Consider the following 19,389-nt stretch of genomic DNA (forward strand, 5'->3'; position numbering starts at 1 on the left):
ACTGGAGAGCTGTGAGTAGTAGGAAGCAAGGGGGAGATGGGTGAAAAGCAAAAGTATGCGGTCGAATGTGGTGGCAGTTCGCTCTTATTTTGTTTGTTTTCTTATTGTGACCACAATAAAGTGGAGAAAGCCATCAATGACTCCTCTCCTTCTTTCCCCCCATTCGGGGCTATCACAATACATTTATTAAAAACATTTTTATATTATTATTATTTTCTATACACGAGAGGTGCCGGACCTGCCCAAATAAGTCCAGGAATACAAGAAGGCCAAAATTAGGAGGTGCCGGATCTTGTTCTGGCAAGATCAGGCACAAATGAAGCCCTGGTTCATTCCTGTTGATTTTGGGGCATTTTGAGGTCACTTCCTGTTGATATCAGTTCACGTCCTGTTAATTTAGGTGCATTTCATTTTTTAAGTCAAAAATCACAACCGCCAATCAAGATATGTTTTTGGGTGTGCCAATGTAGTTTTCAAGGTTTGGGTTGGAAATCAATAAGAGTAAATGGAAGTTTTTGTGCCATTGAAATGAATGGTGAATAGGGCCATTGGAAATGAATGGGAAATTTGGGCCATTAGAAGTGAATTGGTTTTGGTGAACTGGTCAAATTATAGTATATTATTTGCAAAAACTTTTGTCCCGAATTTTTTTACGTGTAAAGGATGAGATTTGGACTAAAACTGTAGGACAAGTAGCGTTTTGCAATTTCACTTTTTTTCTTCAAAAAGCCCACATTTTTGGGCGATTGGTCCTTTTTGCCATGTCAAATGAAAAAGAGCCTGTGTCGACCAGTGTCGGTGGGTCGAACGGTTTTGACTGGGCGCCGTGCTGAAAAAACACCATTGGGAAAAAAAAAAATGCAATAATCATACTAATTCCCATCTTCCTTTTAGGGCCTTGCCACCCAAACCCTTGCCATAACAGAGGGTCATGTGAGATCAGTGAGACCTACAGGGGCGACACCTTCATTGGTTATGTCTGCAAGTGTCCTCTTGGCTTCAGTGGAGTTCACTGCCAGCATAGTAAGTTGCACCACCCACGGGAAATCACACATGTTCGTTTCTGAACATATTCCTTGTCCGTGGTCCTGTTACATGTTGATTTACAAGGTTCTTCTCACCCCAACGCGAGACCCTTTCCACTAATGATGCTATTAGTTGCACAACACTACTATCAGATGAGCTGTTTGCTCACATGTAATCATATCTTATTAAAAGACATGACACAAAGGGAAACGGAACACATCAACTTCTTCATATCATGTTATTATATTTTGTCTCCGGCCAAAACTGTGCGATGCTGGCACATTTCTGCTCATAAATCAGTTATTGTTTCCGTTTAAGCCCTCAGGGTTGTAGGAAGCTGATTTGAAATGGGCTGAGCGCACTAACGCCTGCCAATATTCCTCAGTCATTACAGTTCAATGCAAGAAAATGAGGAAGCGAAAAAAGGGGAGATAGACAATTCTTCATCAAGAGAGACAAATAATTAAATCTACGGCTCGACGGCAATTAAATGATAAACCGACATAAATAAATAAATGTTACTTTAGAACAGCAGTGAAGCTTAACCCTAACCCAATTTATCATCTGGGGACTAAATACTAACTAATCACAAAAAGTCCATTATAATTGAACTGATTCATTACAGTTGTCATTATAACCCTCAATTAGATGTAAAGCAATATTCTAAGTTACACGTCTGCAATATTCATATTGAGGTGGTCAAAGGTATCGATAAGTATCTAAGTATTGATACTGAAATGTGTCTGGATACGATATTTGATTGCAAAAATTTTGATACCGCTTATTTTATTTTTTAATCATTATTATTTTTATTTTTTTTTTGCATGACCACAGGTAACCAGAAATGTGTTAATTCATTCGCTGCCATTGACTATGATATATGTCCATTCTATTTGAAGTAGGAGGACCTCCCAGTACAAGGATGATTAGACGACACATGATTGGACATCTTTCATCTTCAATGGCACTAAAAGAGTGCCAGAGTGAAGAGTGAAAGAGAAGTATCGATTGAAAATTTACGTATTGCGACAAATGTAATTCTTACAGTATATGTTAATGGTACCAAGTGGCTTTACTGTATTATTAATATTTTCACACACAAAAAAAATATATATATATTTATACAGTTATGGGAACCTACATCTTCCAAAAAAAAGCCTAATAAACAGAGATACATGCTATTTTCATCCTTCTGCTGTGATTTGGAATGAGTTTATCACTAGTAGGAGTCCAATCCATTTGAACAGGAAGGGTGGCAGCGAATGAACATTCCATCCCACTTCAAACGAATTGGACGTCAATGGCCGTCAGTGGTAGCCAATGCCAGGCATTGACTTAATTTTGGGGAATTTCACGTAATTTTCTGTTGATTTTTAGATGACTTCCTTTTCCTTTTGGGGCATTGACGAGTCACCTCCTGTTCATTTTGAGGAATGTACAGGTTAATTTTAGAGTTGTCTGATATTATCGGGTAGCCGATAATATCAGCCGATAAATGCATTTAAAATGATATAGGATAATATCGACATTGGTTTTTCATTATCGATTTTGGGCCAGTATGCATATGGCAGTGCATTAGGGGCACTTTGCACTTACTCTTGATCCAAAAACTGATGCACTATTTCAACTAGGGATGTCACAATCCGATCACATGATCGGAAATCAGGCCGATCGCGCCATTTTTGTTTTATGTTTTTCTGCTTCATGCTCGTACAGTCTATCACTCTCGCTCCTGCTAAGCAGTGCGACCAAACTGTTATTCTTAGTCACCAGTGCAGCTAGTGTTTGGTACTTAAATTAACGATGATTGACGGGTTTCTAACTTTGATCTGGCCAAAGACACCTCGGTAGCTCTACGATCAAACGCACAAATGTTTTAATCATCGTGAAGCTTGATACACAGTCTGAAGTGTGCTTTGGCAACTCATTTATTGTGTAAGTGACAGGCTGTTCTCGGCAGCGTAAGCGTCAAATCATTAAAAAACTTTTTTCGGTATCGGATCGGGACTCGGTATCGGCAGATTCTCAAAAGACTCAGACTGTGGTGCAAATATATGCAATCGGGACATCCCTAGTATTCATATAATACTGTTTAATCCAGGCTAAAGTGGTTTATCTGTGAATGATGAAGATTAGCCTATATAAAAGGGATCCAGGAAGCCTTGTGTCTTCACATTTGCTGCTTTTATGAACAAAAACAAAAGTTCACATTAAAAAGAAAAACAAAAAAAAATCCAAAAAAAACAACTGCACGTCCTGCGATAGGACTTTTGCGCATGTGCACATTGGGATGGCGATGTTCAAACGATAATATTGTGAAGGCCTATCAAGAATGTCCCCGTATGAATAGGAAGTGACTCAAAATCAACAGGAAGTGATCTTTAAATGCTCTAAAATAAACAGAGGATGACATTTAATGCCCACAAAAGGTTGGCTCTGAATGTTCTAGTTTCAGTGCCATTGACAGCATTAGATGTCCAACCCAGTCAAAATGAATTGGATGTATTGTGCCGTCAATGGCATAGATCCAATTATTTACATCAATCGCAATTGGATCGGGGACATTAATTATCCCAAGTCGGTCATCTGCACTCTGTCTTTCCTTTTGTGCCTGACCAATCAGCTTTCCCGTGTGCTTTTCCTGTCAACCCCCCTGTATTTACGCTCACTGTTTTCAGTTCAGTCTTTGCCAGATCGTCAATGTTGTTTTTGTGTTCAAGTCTGTATTTTCCATGCTGTTTTTCCGCCTCGTTTTGCCTCCTATTTCCCCTGCATACTGATTCCACCCTCATGCCTCGGTTAGCCACACCTATGACATTATTCATATTTTTGCTGATAAGACCGAGAATCAGAGACTTCTGACGCAATTTTATAGCATTTTTATTAAAAGTCGGTGTCCAAAAGAATTTAATATTGATGCGCTCAATATTAAGATGCCTCAGCTGACTAAACTCACGATGACTTTATTAATTCATTTCCTAGCTGACCTTGTCTTTGAACTGTCCTTCTGTAGTATCTGGCTAATGAGCAGAGGAGGAAGTATATTGAATGTTTTAGGAGCAAAGATTAAGATGCACAGCTCCTATAGAATACAGACCCCTTAATATTAGTGCTGAAATGTTAACTAATTGGCCTGGACTGTCTTCCAGTTCAATTCAATTGGACGTCTATAGCCATCAGTGGCAGACAATGAGTTTAATTGTGATATATTAACAATGAAAATACAGAAATGAACATGGAACAGTAAACATTTTTACTGAATTATTCGGGGTGGGTCTGACAGAGGATGATTTGAAAACATGCCAGCAGGCACTAGATCAATTTAAACAAGTTTGCACATATATTATGTGGTGTTCTGTGTTGGAATGAAGAAAAACAGACAGGTCAAAATGAAAAGACTGCTTTCTAAAAGGTTAAAAAAAAAACATACATTTCAGGGGCTCCAACAAAAGTAGTTCGTAACACTTTGAGCCTACCTTTATTAATACCAGTTTGTTACTCACTGCGCTTTTTGACAGAGATGAGAGAGCTTAGTCTATACCCAGCATGCTGCAAGGACAGACATTTAGGCATGCTTTAAATGTCTTGGCTTCCATTACATATGTAGAGTGGTTATTAAAAAATATGCCAACGAATTACTGACTCAGACTGTGGTATTCAAATTTTAGTGCTGTCCATCTGAGTCAAGTGAATGGGGGGCGGATACAAAGAGAGAGCATTTAAGGTACTGTAACACTCTTGTATAGACCATGTTGGTTAAAAAGTAGGTATTTTCAGTTGACCCTCATATAGGTCGCACAACAAAATGTCATAATTTTGAACACATTTTTGGGCCAATATACCAATAAGACTGAAACAAAACTTTATACATTTTATTGTGATTTGAACACTATATTTTTATTACTTCACTGTAGTTATATTTAGTAAAAATTTATAGTTATAATATAGATATTAATGGCTATATTTTGAGTTATTTTGATGGAAAATAAATTAACTCTATTATATAAACTGCACACAGACTAATTTTCATTGTCTCAAAGTGTGATTTTGTCAGTGTTGTCCCATTAAAAGATATACTTAAATATCTGCAGAAATGCGAGGGGTGTACTCACTATTCTGATACACTGTACATACAGTGAGGAAAGTAAGTATCTGAATACCCTGCGAGTTTGCAAGTTCTCACACTTGGAAATGATGGGCGGGTTTGAAAGTTTCATGGTAGATGCCTGTCCACTGTGACAGACAATCTAAAACAATCCAGAAATCACAGTGTATGATTTTTTAACATTTTATTTGTGTTATACTGCTGCAAATCAGTATTTGAACACCTGAGAGATTCAATGTCAATATTTGGTACAGTAGCCTCTGATTATAATTGCAGATGTCAACCGTTTCCTGTAACTTTTCACCTGGATTGCACAGACTGCAGCAGGGATTTTGTACCACTGCTCCACACAGATCTTCTCTAGATCAATCAGGTTTCTGGGCTGTCACTGAGAAACATAGGGTTTAAGCTACCTCCATAGAATTCCTATTGGGTTTAGGTCTGGAGACTAACTAGGCCCCTCCAGAAACTTGCATTTTGCGATTATGCATTTTACAATGCCCCTCCTTGGTTATTCTGGCTGTCTGCTTCAGGTCATTGTCATGTTGGAAGACCCAGTCACGACCCATTTTCAATGCTCAAATTGAGGGAAGGAGATTATTCCCCCAAATCTCACAGTACATTGCCTTAGACATCCTTTCCTTAATACAGTGCAGTCGTCTAGTTTCATATGCAGAAAAACACCCCCAAAGCATGATGCTACCACCCCCATGCTTCACAGTAGAGATGGTGTTTTGGGGATGGTACTCTTCTTGCTCCAAACACTATGAGTGGAATTAAAACCAAAAAGTTCAATTTTGATCTCATATGACCACATGCCTTTCTCTTATGATTCCTATGGATCATCCAAATTCCGATTGGCAAACTTAAAATGGGCCTGAACATGTGCTGGTTTAAGCAGGGGAACCTTGTGTCCCAGCATGATTTTAAACTATGACGTCTTCGTGCATTATAAACAGTAACCATGGAAATGGTGGTCCCAGCTCGTTTCAGATCATTGACCAGCTTCTCCTGTGTAGTTTTTGTCTGATTCCTCACCATTCTTAGGATCATTGAGACCCTATGAGGTAGATCTTGCATGGAGCCCCAGTCGGAATGAGAATAACAGTCATGTGTAGCTTCTTCCATTTTCTAATAATTGCTCCAACGGTGGATCTTATATCACCAAGCTGCTTGGCAATTTCTCCGGAACCCTTTCCAGACTTGTAGAGGTCTACAATTCTGTCTCTGATGTCTGTTTGGTCTTGACCATGTTAGGAATTAGAAGTCCTCCTGATTTTATGGGGTGGGCAGGTGTTTATATGCAGCTAATGTCTCAAACAGGTCAAAAGGTCAGACTCAAAAAGTCCACCTCCACTCCACTAAATTGTTGGACTTTTTAAAGGCGACCAACAGGTCTTTGATGCTCACAATTCTAGCTAATAGACAGGTTTTCAAATGATTATATGCAGCAGTATAATACAACTAAATTGTTACAAAATCATACACTGTGATTTATGGATTTTTTTAGATTGTCTCTCACAGTAGACAAACACCTACCATGAAAATGTCAACCCCCCCCCCAACCCCCCCCCCCCCCCCCATTATTTCTAAGTGGGAGAACTTGCAAAATCACAAGTTGGTCAAATACTTATTTTCCTCACTGCACAGAGTAACTATAAGTACACTACACAAACACTAATGTGGTAAATATATTGAGTTTCTAGTTTTTGTTTCTTAACTCATCCTCATAATGAGTATTCTGCCTTTGGTAAAGTTCTCGAAGGGAGCAGAGTTTTATGCACTCTGCGAGAGAACCCTCTTGAGTTCGCTTAGTGACATAGTTTATTGTGAAAGCCAAGATGGCTGCACGACGTACATAGTTGCAGCATCGCAACAGCTTGGGCAAGTTTTGTTTGTAAATACTGTTCATCTAAAGCACAGTATATATTATTGTTTTTGGACGAGATGTTGAACTTTTTATATTAGACGTTTGTAAATTATTTTGAGCATAACTTGTCTGTATAGTTAGCATATGTAGCTAATGCTAAGTTGTATGCTTTTTCAGTTTTACCATGGTCTAAATTGGGTAATGGTCAGCATAGCGGGCATATAGTTCGCCATCGCATTTTTGGCGAAAATTTCAGTTAAAAAATGTGACTTGTACACGAGTTTTTATGGTAGTTAATAGCTACAAAAGACTCAATTATCAAATGTCGAATTAGGTATATTTACAAAATCCTCCATCTTCACTTGCAATGGATAACAATTATGAACTTGTCGGAAATTATAAGAAATTTCTTCAGTTGTGCAACCATGATTACTTTTCTACCAAATTCTTGCTTGGCTTTAGAGTTCTGATGTCTGCAATTACAAATCGTGTTTTTTTTTTTTTTTTTAAAGTCATACTTACGAAGGGTAGATGTGTTTCCGTATTGGATTTTAGAGACGATTAACACTAAATCTGTAAACCATTCTTGAATGATCTTAGGATGAATTTGACTGTGGTCGCCACTTGAAATATTTGGTTTAGTGTGGAACTTTCACTCATGATTCTCTCATCGCTTCCTGTAAGTGTATCTGGCCACAGAGTGAAAACGGTGGGTGGCCTATTGCAGTATGTGAAACTAGTCGTGCAGTCATACAAGTGCTAACAGGGGTGTCTAACTCATTTTGGTTTGCGGGCCACTTTAATGGCAATTAGTTCTTGTGTGGGCCAGACCAGTTTATTTTTAGCCAATTAAGCAAAATCACTGACTGCAATTGACTGCGTTAGATGTCACTGAAATGTGAGCATTCACTGCTAGCCCTCACTGTTTAAGTGAATTGGACGTCTATCTTTGTCAATGGAAGCCAAAGCGTTAGTTTCGGGTCACTTCCTTATATTTTTAGGGTACTTACGGGTAACTTTCCAGGGGCAGAACTTGAAGGGGTGCTGTTGTGCGACCTAACCCGTGCCCGGGCCTCTAAACGGCCCGGTTTATGGTCGTAAAGTGGGCAAAGTGGGCATTGTTGGGCGAGGGGAGGGTCAAACAGATAAGGTAAGATGATGCATTGAAGTGGTTGTCTGGAGGGACCCCCAACAAACTTGTTCACCTGTTCCTGTATCTTTTGGATTATTTCCTGTTGATTTAAATGCACTTCTGGGCCGCTTCCGGTTCATTGGTCACATCCTGTTGAGTTGTGGGAATTTCCATGTTACTTCCTTTTGATTTTGGTTCACTTCCTGTCGGTTTTACGTCATATTTGGGTCACTTTCTTGTTGACTCATCGGCAGCCATTGAGGTTGCTAGATGTCCAATCCATTTTGACTGTGGGGGGGGACAAATTAACAAATGCAACTGCGGACACAAACGTGAGACAAGTGCAGTCGTGGACGATCACACAGATCACAAATAATATGATTCTGTATGTACAGTATGAATGAGCTACATTGTGTCAGGCAGAACAACCCCTGGGCCAGATCAGATCGCCTGGGGGGTCCACAGGCCGCATGTTTGAAAGCCCTCTCTATTCTATAGCACAACTAAACTGCACTGACTCTGTTTCAGTAATACAACTCCTGTTTGTTCACAACCATTTTCCTCAGTGGAAGCCATCAAAATGCTTATAATTAATAAATAAGAATTAGTCAATAACACAATTTAAACTTTCAGTTCTACAAGGTTTCCTCCAACTTTACAGGGTCGCTATAAACTAAAACACGGGAAGAGCAGCAGAGAAAATAAGTTCACCGCAGACTTGGAGACATATTTACATTATTGGATTTGCTTTGAGTGAGACAGAGACCCTAACGCCTCTGGCGAGAGCTGTCACCACTGCAGAGGCAGAACAAAACTGGTGTGCAGATTACCATAATATCCATTATCCTTCACAACTTTTGTGACCCAAAGTCAGATTTATAGAAAAAAAAAAAAAAAACAGACCCAAGGCACCCTGACTAAAACTTTTATTTCTAGAAAAAGTATTTTTTCCCCAGCTGTTTACAGAGAAACTTCATTTCCTTGAGCAAACATTTCTTCAAAACTTTAGTTGTTCATCTTAATCAATTTCGTTAAGCCTTCCCCCACATAAATAGGTTTAAATCTTCCCTAAAAATGAGCTCAGCTGTGCTGCTTTATTAGAGGATTGCTCAGATGAATGGCAAACAAATTTTGTTGGCATACTTGCAAATTATTAGATATTTCTTTGAATATTGATTCATGATTTTAAATCAATTTCCTGCAAGGAATAACTTAGTGGATTGATGGCCACTATTTCTGGAGCTAATACATAGTTTTGCTGAATCATAAAATAAACTACCGTACTTTCCATACTATAAAACACACCTGATAGCCTTTCATTTTCTCAAAAGCGCACTGTAATCCGATGCGCCGTATGCATGGATCAATATCTATACTTATATACACATGGCACATTGTGTGTGCGTGTGTTCATTTCTTATTGACTCCAAAACGGCTGGGCAGATTTTGACAAAATTGTACACAGTTGTACTTTATATGTTTGGGAGTGTTCTTAGATGTGTTTATCTTTGTAAGCCTCCATTCATTTTGGAAAGTTAGTTTGAAACTCCAAAAATTAGCATAGAAAATGCCAATTTTCCATTTTCTACCCGAGCAACGCCTGGCCATACTGCTTGATAAATCGGTCCCGTATACATAAAAAAAAAAAAAAAAAAAAAAAATCGAGGTTTCATATGTCGATTTAAAGGGAACAACGGCTAGAAAGACTAGTAGTTCTTAAAATATAAATGTTAGTATTAATTATAATAATTTGATATTAAAACCCCCTTAATGTTTTAGTTTTTATAAAATTTGTAAAATTAGTTTAACTAGTAGGTCGCCATTGTTGACGCCGCAATGCACTGTGGGCAGGCAGGCGGCGCTGCCGGGCTTTAAGAGTATTTCTCTAGCTATTACTTTCGAGATTTCTTATGTCGATTTAAAGGGAACAACGGATAGAAAGACTAGTAGTTCTTAAAATATAAATGTTAGCATGAATTATAATAATTTGATGTTAAAACATCCTTAATGTTTTAGTTTATATAAAATTTGTAAAATTAGTTTAACTAGTAGGTCGCCATTGTTGACGCCGCAATGCACTGTGGGCAGGCGGGCGGCGCTGCCGGGCTTTAAGAGTATTACTCTAGCGACATAAACATGTCATCTGTTAAGTCCTTTCAATTATAATTCGAGAGGAACATTAATGAGCAGGACAGCACTGTCGATATTTTACAAAACGAGCAGCAAAAGCAAAATGAACAGGAAATACGGCATGAGATGAGAGTAAAATAAAACTGGTATTCTGCCAAAATATCCTACACCAGCGAAATGTATGAAGCGAATTTGACACACAAATAACTACCGTGGGCTTCCAGCTTTTTTTTTTTTCTTTTTTTTTTTCTAAGATGCATACAGGTAGGACTTACTAAAATGCCTTAAGAAAATAATTAAATGGAGTAATATCAAATAAGGGTGGTTTAAATATGCTACATGACAGATGTGGTCAACAGATCAACAATCTGCTTAATAACACAAGAAAACCCAATGCTTAAGAGAATGAGAGGGAAACACATGCAAAAACTATTTTGAGGTAATAAAAAGGTAATACAAGACTCAATAAAAACACAAGTAGTGAGTACTCGCCACTTTTAACCGATGTGCGCATGTGCAGGGCGAATTGCAGAACACCGGTAGTGTTCATGTGGCAAGTTCGTCTAGTGACAGTGACAGCTGTGGACTCCGCACTGTCGGTGCATGCAGGTAGCATTTAAGGCCATAATGTTTAGTAACATTAACTACCACCACAAGGACCATGTTTTTTTTTTCTACATCGCTAGTATATGCATTGTTTATCGATCTATTAGCTGCAATCAGTAACAAGTCCTCAGATGAAAACCAAGAAATCTCTTACGGTCTACAAATGGGCAAGTAAGCAGACAACAATAACAGAGGGAATGTGTGAAAGGGGTTATTGAACACACAAAAAAACACGTGATCGCGAAAAGGGAGATAATAAAAGGGTCCAAGACATTTGTGTACACTCTACCCCTTTCAATCACTTAGCTTATAGTCTTATAGACACCCCCACCCCATTCTCCTCTTTCACTAGCCAATTGGCCCCCACATGGTGTAAACCGGAAATACATCTCGCTGACGATAGCACCAGCATATTAGTAACTAGTTTAGATGTTCAATGTATTTCTTGTTGTTGTTTGTGTATGTGTTTCTTTTCTTTCTTCTCTTGTATTTCTTTTCTTCTGTCCCCCCATAATCCCTTCCTGTTCGCTGCTTTGTCATAATAAAAAGGTATTTTGAATGATCACAATGGGAGTATGTCAGACTCTCCATGTGAAACATTAAAACTGTTCAGAATCCGGGCACTTAGACTTCCATTCTCTGTGTCAAACAGCTGAACAGGACAGGTTTTATAAAAAAAAAAAAAAAAAAAAAAAAAAAAAAAAAAAAAAAAAAAAAAAGGTCCAAGACAGTAGATCGGAATCAATTAAAAAAAAAAAAAAGAAAGAAAGAAAAACCTAGGGAAAACCGCAGTGAGAGGCAGGATGGAACCACAAACTGTCGAATGGCAGAAAGTCAATATCTTGGCAAACCGCCTAGGATCGATTTAAAGACACTGCTGATGAGTTGAAATTGGATACAGTTACAACCTACGAAACTCATCCCACAGCTCTGAAACAAAACAATCTGACCAGCAGCAGAATGTGACAAAAGCATGCCAGTCATCATACTGGCTTCGTTAGTATAGACCACAGCTATTCTCCCACTCCGGTCCAACAGCGTCATCATCCCCAGTGTGCATTGGCACGTAAAACATGGTGCCCGCCGTAGGCCAGAACATGTACTAAATGTTTTAAATGTATTTATGCATTAAATGTATCCAGCACAAGTTGGTTGTTAGTTAGTTAATTAGTTAATCATGGCATGATATTCCCTTTAGCTCAAATGCTGTGATAAAAAAAAAAGCCTTTTTGTTTTTCCTGTTGTACAGAACCTGTACCAAACCGTGACCCCTATAACTCGTTACATACCGAACCATGACTTGTGTGTACCATTACATCCCTAGAAGATACACAACATACTTTTATATCCAACGCTTTATCCAGAATTTTTGAAATTCCAAGTTGAGCCAAGATGTCAGCAGTGCAGTGAACATTACCATGGAAATAAATGAATATAAAGAGGAGAAATACAGGCGTATCCACACAGATTGATGAAAGGTAGCTTGTGATCTCTGGCAAGGGAATTGATTAAAAGTCATGCTGCGGCACAGATTTAAGTCGGACCAATTGTTCCGTGGCAGGAGACGCGATAACGACTGTCGATGAACAAAATACGTTGTCTGTCTTTCTCACGTGTCCTGCATTTCGTCCTTATCAGTCCCGTCCGACTGCGAACGGCTAAAGTCTGTAGTCAGCACCCGCTGTCGAAAAGACAAGCATCAGCAATTCAGGTTGCACTTTTCATTTCTTTTGTTCAACAGGCCGCTGCCATGTTGAGCTTGACTTATGGTTTGTGGTAAGAGCAGGAAAAATAACACACTGTCGTCCTATGATTCGTTTGTCCTTGATAAACTGAACCCATGCACCCTTAAAATGATGTGAAACCCCAGGACAAGTGAGGCAGTCAGTTGCTATCTTTACGTTGTGACAGTTAATTACGATGTTTGACGCAACACTGTCACAAAAGATGGATTATTTTGGGTGGAAATAATGTAAGCAGTCATGCTCAAGCCAAACTTTAGTAAGGCTATATTTAGTTAGGCTTGCAAATACTAATTAATGCTAATATAAAATCTTTATGCAACACAATATTGAATGTCATATCTTTTGAATTTGTAGATATCAAATGATCATTAACTCATTGCCTGCCTTTGACAACGATAGACATTCGATTCATTTAAAAATTGGAGACTGGACGGGCAAATGATTCGTTCCAGTCAAAAGGACTTGGACGTCTAGCAGCGGTAATGGCAGCCAACGAGCTAAGTGCATTATCGTTCAGTGTCGGTGATGGTGACTGAACTTTGCAGAACTTACAATTTCAAGTTTTTATGAAAACACCCAAACACATTTATCAGTTAAAACTAATTTCGATTAATTAGTTTGTACTCAACATTTTTTAAATAAACTGTATTTCCATTGAGTACCGCAATTGTTGGACTGTAAGCCACTCCTCCCACCCCGTAATGAGCGACTTTGAGTCTGTCAGGCAGAACAACCCCGCTGGCCGAATTGGATGCCATGACGGGCCCCTTCTGGCGTGCGGGCCGTATGTTTGACACCACTGATTTAGAGGGTTGTAAGAGAACCAATTTCAATGGCGTCAAATGAGGTATTTTACATGAAAAGGCACAAGGGAACAGCAAAAAGTAACATGTGGCAAGACTAAGCAACACTAAAGATCTATGAATGCGTTGTTCCTTGCTGGGTGAAATGTCTCGGCCAGTCAGTTTGCGAATCGGGAGGGATCTCTTAGGGGGAGGATGCTGGCTAGCAAATCAAAGAGGTAGACTTTGAGTTGTGGGGCTCTTCCTGCCTTTTGCTCGGCGATCTGAAAGTCGAGCTGCGAAGTAGCGAGGGATCACAATAATTCTGTTTTTATCTATTGTTTTATTCTGCTTGTCGTCTGCTGGCTTCTTTGTTTTAACTGTAAAGCATCTTTGAGCATCTGTAAAAGCGCTCTACAAATATAATGTGCTATTTATTAGAACTATTATTACTAGGGCTGTCAAACGATTAAAAATTTTAATCGAGTTAATTACAGCTTAAAAATTAATTAATCGTAATTAATCGCAATTCAAACCATCTCTAAAATATGCCACATTTTTATGTAAATTATTGTTGGAATGGAAAGATACACGACTGATATATACGTACAACATACTGTACATAAGTACTGTATTTGTTTATTGTAACAATAAATCCACAAATGGCATTAACATTCTTTCTGTTAAAGTGATCCAAGGATAGAAAGACTTGTAGTTCTTAAACGATAAATGTTATAGTTACAAGTTATAGTCATTTTATATTAAAACCCCTCTTCATGTTTTCGTTTTAATAAAATTTGTAAAATTTTCAATCAAAAGTAGAGTTAATATAATAATAATAAGAATAAAAATAACAATAATAAAAATAGAGTGAAAAGTTTTACGTGTATTTTGCATAGCTATTTTGATATGGAATGCCAGTTCATTTTGCATTGTTGTTTAACTGTGTGTCAGAATAGGGCCTCATTACTATAGACTGAAGTGCTTTTCTTTTTGTGAACATTATTTTTTGGGGGGAGAGAGGGGAATATTATTTTTTGTTGTGCTTTCACTAAACGATACTTAATACTGATAAGTATTTGATACACTGCCAGTGGGTTTTCCCATTGGCAGTGTATCAAATACTTGTTCTTCCCACTGTATGTTTGTTGTGAAGGAGTTGCCAATAAACGGCGCGGTCCAAAGAACGCCTGTGTCCACTTACCTCTACTGTATAACATATATCTGTACATATCTTACCCAAAATACAACAAGAGACACGTAATTGCCACTAAAAGAAAGAAAACTTACCGAAATATGTGTGGAGCACAAATAGCAATTTGCATTGCATTGTGAATACAGCATAAACGTCTCACTAATTCTCCCACGTTTAGAATAAATAACATGAGTATGGAACGGTGCTGCCCCCAAGCGGTCGGTGGCATTCTCTTCACTCTTAATGTCCATAAACGGCCTCATTGTAAATCTGTTTGAGGCAATATGCGAGATGGTCATTCACCCAAGCGCCAGCAGAGGGCGGCAGGACTCCATAACAATAAGTGAGCGTTTTCGTGTACTGTCATTTAAATCTGTCTGAGCGTGACGTCTGCGTTAATTGCGTCAAATATTTTAACGTGATTAATTTAAAAAATTAATTAACGCCCGTTAACGCGATAATTTTGACAGCCCTAATTATTACTGTAAAATCTTAAGTAAGCACGACTAATTGGAAGGTTTATTTCTTACAGTCCAATAAGTTGACTTCATTTGAGTACCATGAAGGGTCGTATTTAGAAAATAGACACCAACGTCTTAACAAGTCAGCTAAAATAGGCACTAACACAAAATGACATTACAGCCCATTCAGAAAAACAGAAGCGCTTCCAGTTGTTGTTCTTGTCCACGTGTGACACATTCATAGCAGAGCTTCATAAAGCCACTTTAACAAGCAGGATGTGTAATGCACGTATTAAGGATAATGTTCAAAGGTGTGAAATTGGATTTGGCTCTGACAGAGCAATAACACAAGGCCAGAAAAATCCAAACAAAATTGTTGAAGCACAGATAAACGAAATAAGCGCTTTCAAAACACGTGAACTTAATTTGGTCTATGTGGAACTAGTCAGAGGTGGGTAGAGTCACCAAAAATTCTAACCTAGTAAGATTAGCATTACTTTTAAATACAATTTCTCAAGAATAAGTAAAAGTAGTCTTTCATAGCATTTACTCAAGTACAAGTAAACAAGTATTCGATGAAAAAAAAAAAACACTGAGTAATTAATTGTCTTATTTATTCTTAAAACGATAGCATACTTTTTTTCAGCATAAGGTCATCTATGCGAACTGTTATTATTATTATACTACCTATTATATGACGATATTATGCCAAAAATATACCAGAACCATCGAACTCCGACTGAAAAAAATAGAAATTAAAATCACCTTTCCAAAGAGCATGACTCTCCTCTACTAAATAAACACATTTTCCACCATGAAACGTGGTGTATTAGTGCCAAACAAAAACTAGCAGAGAGTTTGACATCCGCACTTTTATTTTTGACGGCAGCACTCTATCTTAAATACTTCATTTTTTATGGTACTTTAAAGACGCCACTTGTGATGTTAGAACACTGATGTGATCATAAGATTGACAGCAAGCTTGTGTTGTGTGTGGTGATGTAGCTGTATTGGTACGTCTAATTGTTATAATGGAGAAATGAGAGATTATTGTTACTGCATCTGATTGGTGAAACTGGGTGAGCCGGTATGCTGGTAAAAATAAAGAGAGGGGGAAAAAAGTAGCAACTCTAGAGCAGCCCAAAGCATAGGTGGAGTTTGACTTTTGGGGCGGGTGGGGCACAAAATGTTGATGAACCCTAAACAGCAATACAATTAACTTCCAAAAATAATTATAATGATAAGTTGAAAATAAGCGTTTTTTGTTTCCCATCAATTTTGAGGGGAATTCTAAATCAGGCTGCTTAGGAAAGCTATACTTTTCGCCAAGATCGTAATCCATTGAATATGGTACGCCTGCCAGTGTTAACAGGTGTTCTGTCAAATTTTGTAGACCATCAGAAATTGCAACTTTGTGTTAAAAATGGCCACAAATAAAGCAGTTATAAAGTAAACACTACAAACTTTCTTTAAATAAAGGAATATTTACTTACGTTTGATCATGGACGGACATGTAGAAAAGTTCTCCTCAGACACATTCTGCCATGTTAGCTGCCCACAACAACTGCACGCCGCTCTATCCCCGTTTACATCTTTGCCGTGTAGTTAAGCATTAATTTATGCCATATTCGTGTGGAACATGTATGTTTACAATTTTACTTGTTTATTTAGCACCTGTGGATAACATTGAGATCCAATTGAATGTAAAAGAGGGCTTATTCACCGCCAAAAGAGCTTTGGGAGGAAAATATTGTAAGGGTGGAAAATTTGTTGAAAAACTTGGGTCTTTAGTGGGGCGAATTGAAACTCCGCTCACCATTTTGGCAGTTTCATGGTTTCATTTGGCGTTTCATGGTCCACATTGTGAATCCTTGGTTCTTGCTCAGTAGTTGTTTTTGCTTTTGAAAGCTTAGGTTTGAAAAAATTACATATATCCATCTTGCCTATTCATTCCTCAGGTGGTTTTGGCTAAGCAAAGCAAATGACCGTCTAAAGTGCTAGTTGTGTTACTTTGTGGGTTTCTTGAATAAGACAACTTACTGAAAGGGTTGACTGACAGATCTTTAGTTACAGAGAGAAGAGAGGCATTATCAACATTAACTGTCCAGTGGCGGGCTTTTTATCAGCTGTCTCTGTTAGGGTTCGCGGAACCGGTGGGGGGATCCCAACGCAGGCAACGTGACAAAGACGATGAGCGGGATAATTCTCGTTTATTTGGGTCTCGAGCTTCAAGCGAGGCAGGAGGCGGAATGGTTGTGGAGAACACGGTGGCTGCCACGTGTGTAGCAGTCAGCTGGGGGTTTGACAGGCTCGGGTTGACAGAAGTATCCGACAAGGGCGCGCTGATCAGGTCCTGGAAACAAAAGATATCGTGAGCCGGAGGTCAAAGCCAATAGATACACTAGGGATGCGAGAATCAACTGACGTGGAAAACAGACAAGTTGTTCGGGCGACGTGGTGGTGCGTCCACTGGGCTTTTAAGCTGGCTGATGACGATTGCTTACAGCTGGCCGCTCCACCCGTCTGACGTTCGACCTGTAATCAGACAAAACTCCCCTCACCTGAGCTCAGGAAGGCGGGACGGAGGCCCTAACAGTCTCAAGCTCGCTGTGTATCTCTGCCATGACGACCAGACATAACTAATCGAACATGCAGATACAATTTGCTCATATCATTACAATAGTCAAATGATCTGTTCGAAAAATAATTTTGAGCCATTATAAATGTTTTTTGTTCATTTCATTCATTTTTGCTGTTTTATTGCTTTACAACTTTTATAGACATTTTTTTACTAAAAAAGTCCTAATTTTAAAATCATATATAGGAAAGTTAATTACATGCAATGACAATTTTCTGCCACGGGGGGGGTCTGTAAAATCCGCTTATGGCCCAAAGTAGCGGAGTAAAAGTAGCGTGTCTTCACAAATCTACTCAAGTAAAAGTAAAAAGTATGGTGTGGTAAAGCTACTCTTCTAATTACATTTTTTCTCAGAAAGTTACTCAAGTAAATGTAACGGAGAAAATGCAACGCATTTCTACCCACCTCTGGAACTAGTAGTACGTGAGTCAAATGACTTCAGCATTAACAGCAGCAAGTCAGCTGAAGCAGGTGTTTTACATTTTCTGGCCACCAGTCAATCAGCGGTGCTGTTTGCCCTTTGGAATTCGGAAATGTTTTTTTTCCTCTCAGACACTGAAACCATTCAGCATTGTATTCTCTAGCGGACATTTTTTAAAGGGCTTGTGGAGTGCTGCTGTGAATAACTCCCCTGTAGACTAATCCCACTTCAAAAAGAGAGAGTTCCTGGAATACACCCTTCTTAATCCTGCAGCCACAGTTTAATGCATCATCATATCCCTAGTAGCACATGGGGCATGAAGACACACACTTATGCTTGAGATAAGATTTTAAATGTGTATCTATTAGAGCTCAAGACAACGGATACAGTATGTTCCGTTTTCACTCTTGTAGTGACCAAGAGCAGTGGTAGGCAATTTTCCCTAAAGCTGAAGTTCAGACTTTTAACATTAGGCTTAATCTTCGAGTTAGCGGGGGTTTAATTAGTTAGTGGAGTTGATTTCAACAAATTCCGTGCCCTTTGTAAGATATTTGTTAGTTTCAGGGCTCCAGAGTGGCTAAGTTAGTATGAGTCGATGGGCCCAATTTAGCATGCCAAAAAAAATAAATAAAATAAAATAAAAAAATAAAAAACGGTACAGATCTACGAACAGATCCAACATAGTCAAATAAATTCAAAATACAGATCATTCTTCCAAAACATCCATGCGGCCAAAACGATGTCACAAAAAAAATGCCATTATTCATGTGAGTGCTTCACGCTGCATTCGCGGAAGGTGGGAAGTCGGACTTATCCCGCTCGGAGGGTACAAGTTGCGACCTCAAAGCGTTCCAAGCCAATGTAAATGAATAGTGATAATACATTTAATTTGAAGGCGCCTTACTGGCACTCAAGGTCGCAGTACAATCATTTAAAAAACAGTTGAATAAATTAAAGACTAAAAATACTAAAAATAATTAAGTATAGAATGTTTACAACAACAAAAATACTAATATAGACATAAAAATCATTAGCAGAAAACTAGAACACAAAGAAATCAGGGATTATTATGGATAGATGGCTGATCGTGACAAGCTGTTTTTTATATTGGACATCAATAGACATTTTGACCTCCAGCAAACCTGCCTTCTCGTAAGCGATCAAATAGTGGAGGCGTTCCAATGACATTTTTCCAGATCGGAGGTTGGAGGTTCCCACTTTCCTGGAATGCAGCATCAGTCTGCTGAGTTAACTGACGGCCGTTAACATTGTGAAATG

At 38.6% G+C, this 19,389-nt stretch overlaps 1 protein-coding gene across 1 annotated transcript in view; it reads left to right on the forward strand.

The window, feature by feature from the left end:
- The window catches only part of LOC130913247 (EGF-like repeat and discoidin I-like domain-containing protein 3), a 223,279-nt gene that overhangs the window by 80,097 nt on the left and 123,793 nt on the right, over window positions 1-19,389 (forward strand). Inside the window, exon 2 of the mRNA XM_057831709.1 lies at window positions 895-1,023. Within this exon, the coding sequence (XP_057687692.1) occupies window positions 895-1,023 (129 nt within the window). The remainder of the gene's footprint in view (window positions 1-894; window positions 1,024-19,389) is intronic.

The sequence above is a fragment of the Corythoichthys intestinalis genome, chromosome 3, assembly GCF_030265065.1.
Source record: "Corythoichthys intestinalis isolate RoL2023-P3 chromosome 3, ASM3026506v1, whole genome shotgun sequence".
Lineage (NCBI taxonomy): Eukaryota > Metazoa > Chordata > Actinopteri > Syngnathiformes > Syngnathidae > Corythoichthys > Corythoichthys intestinalis.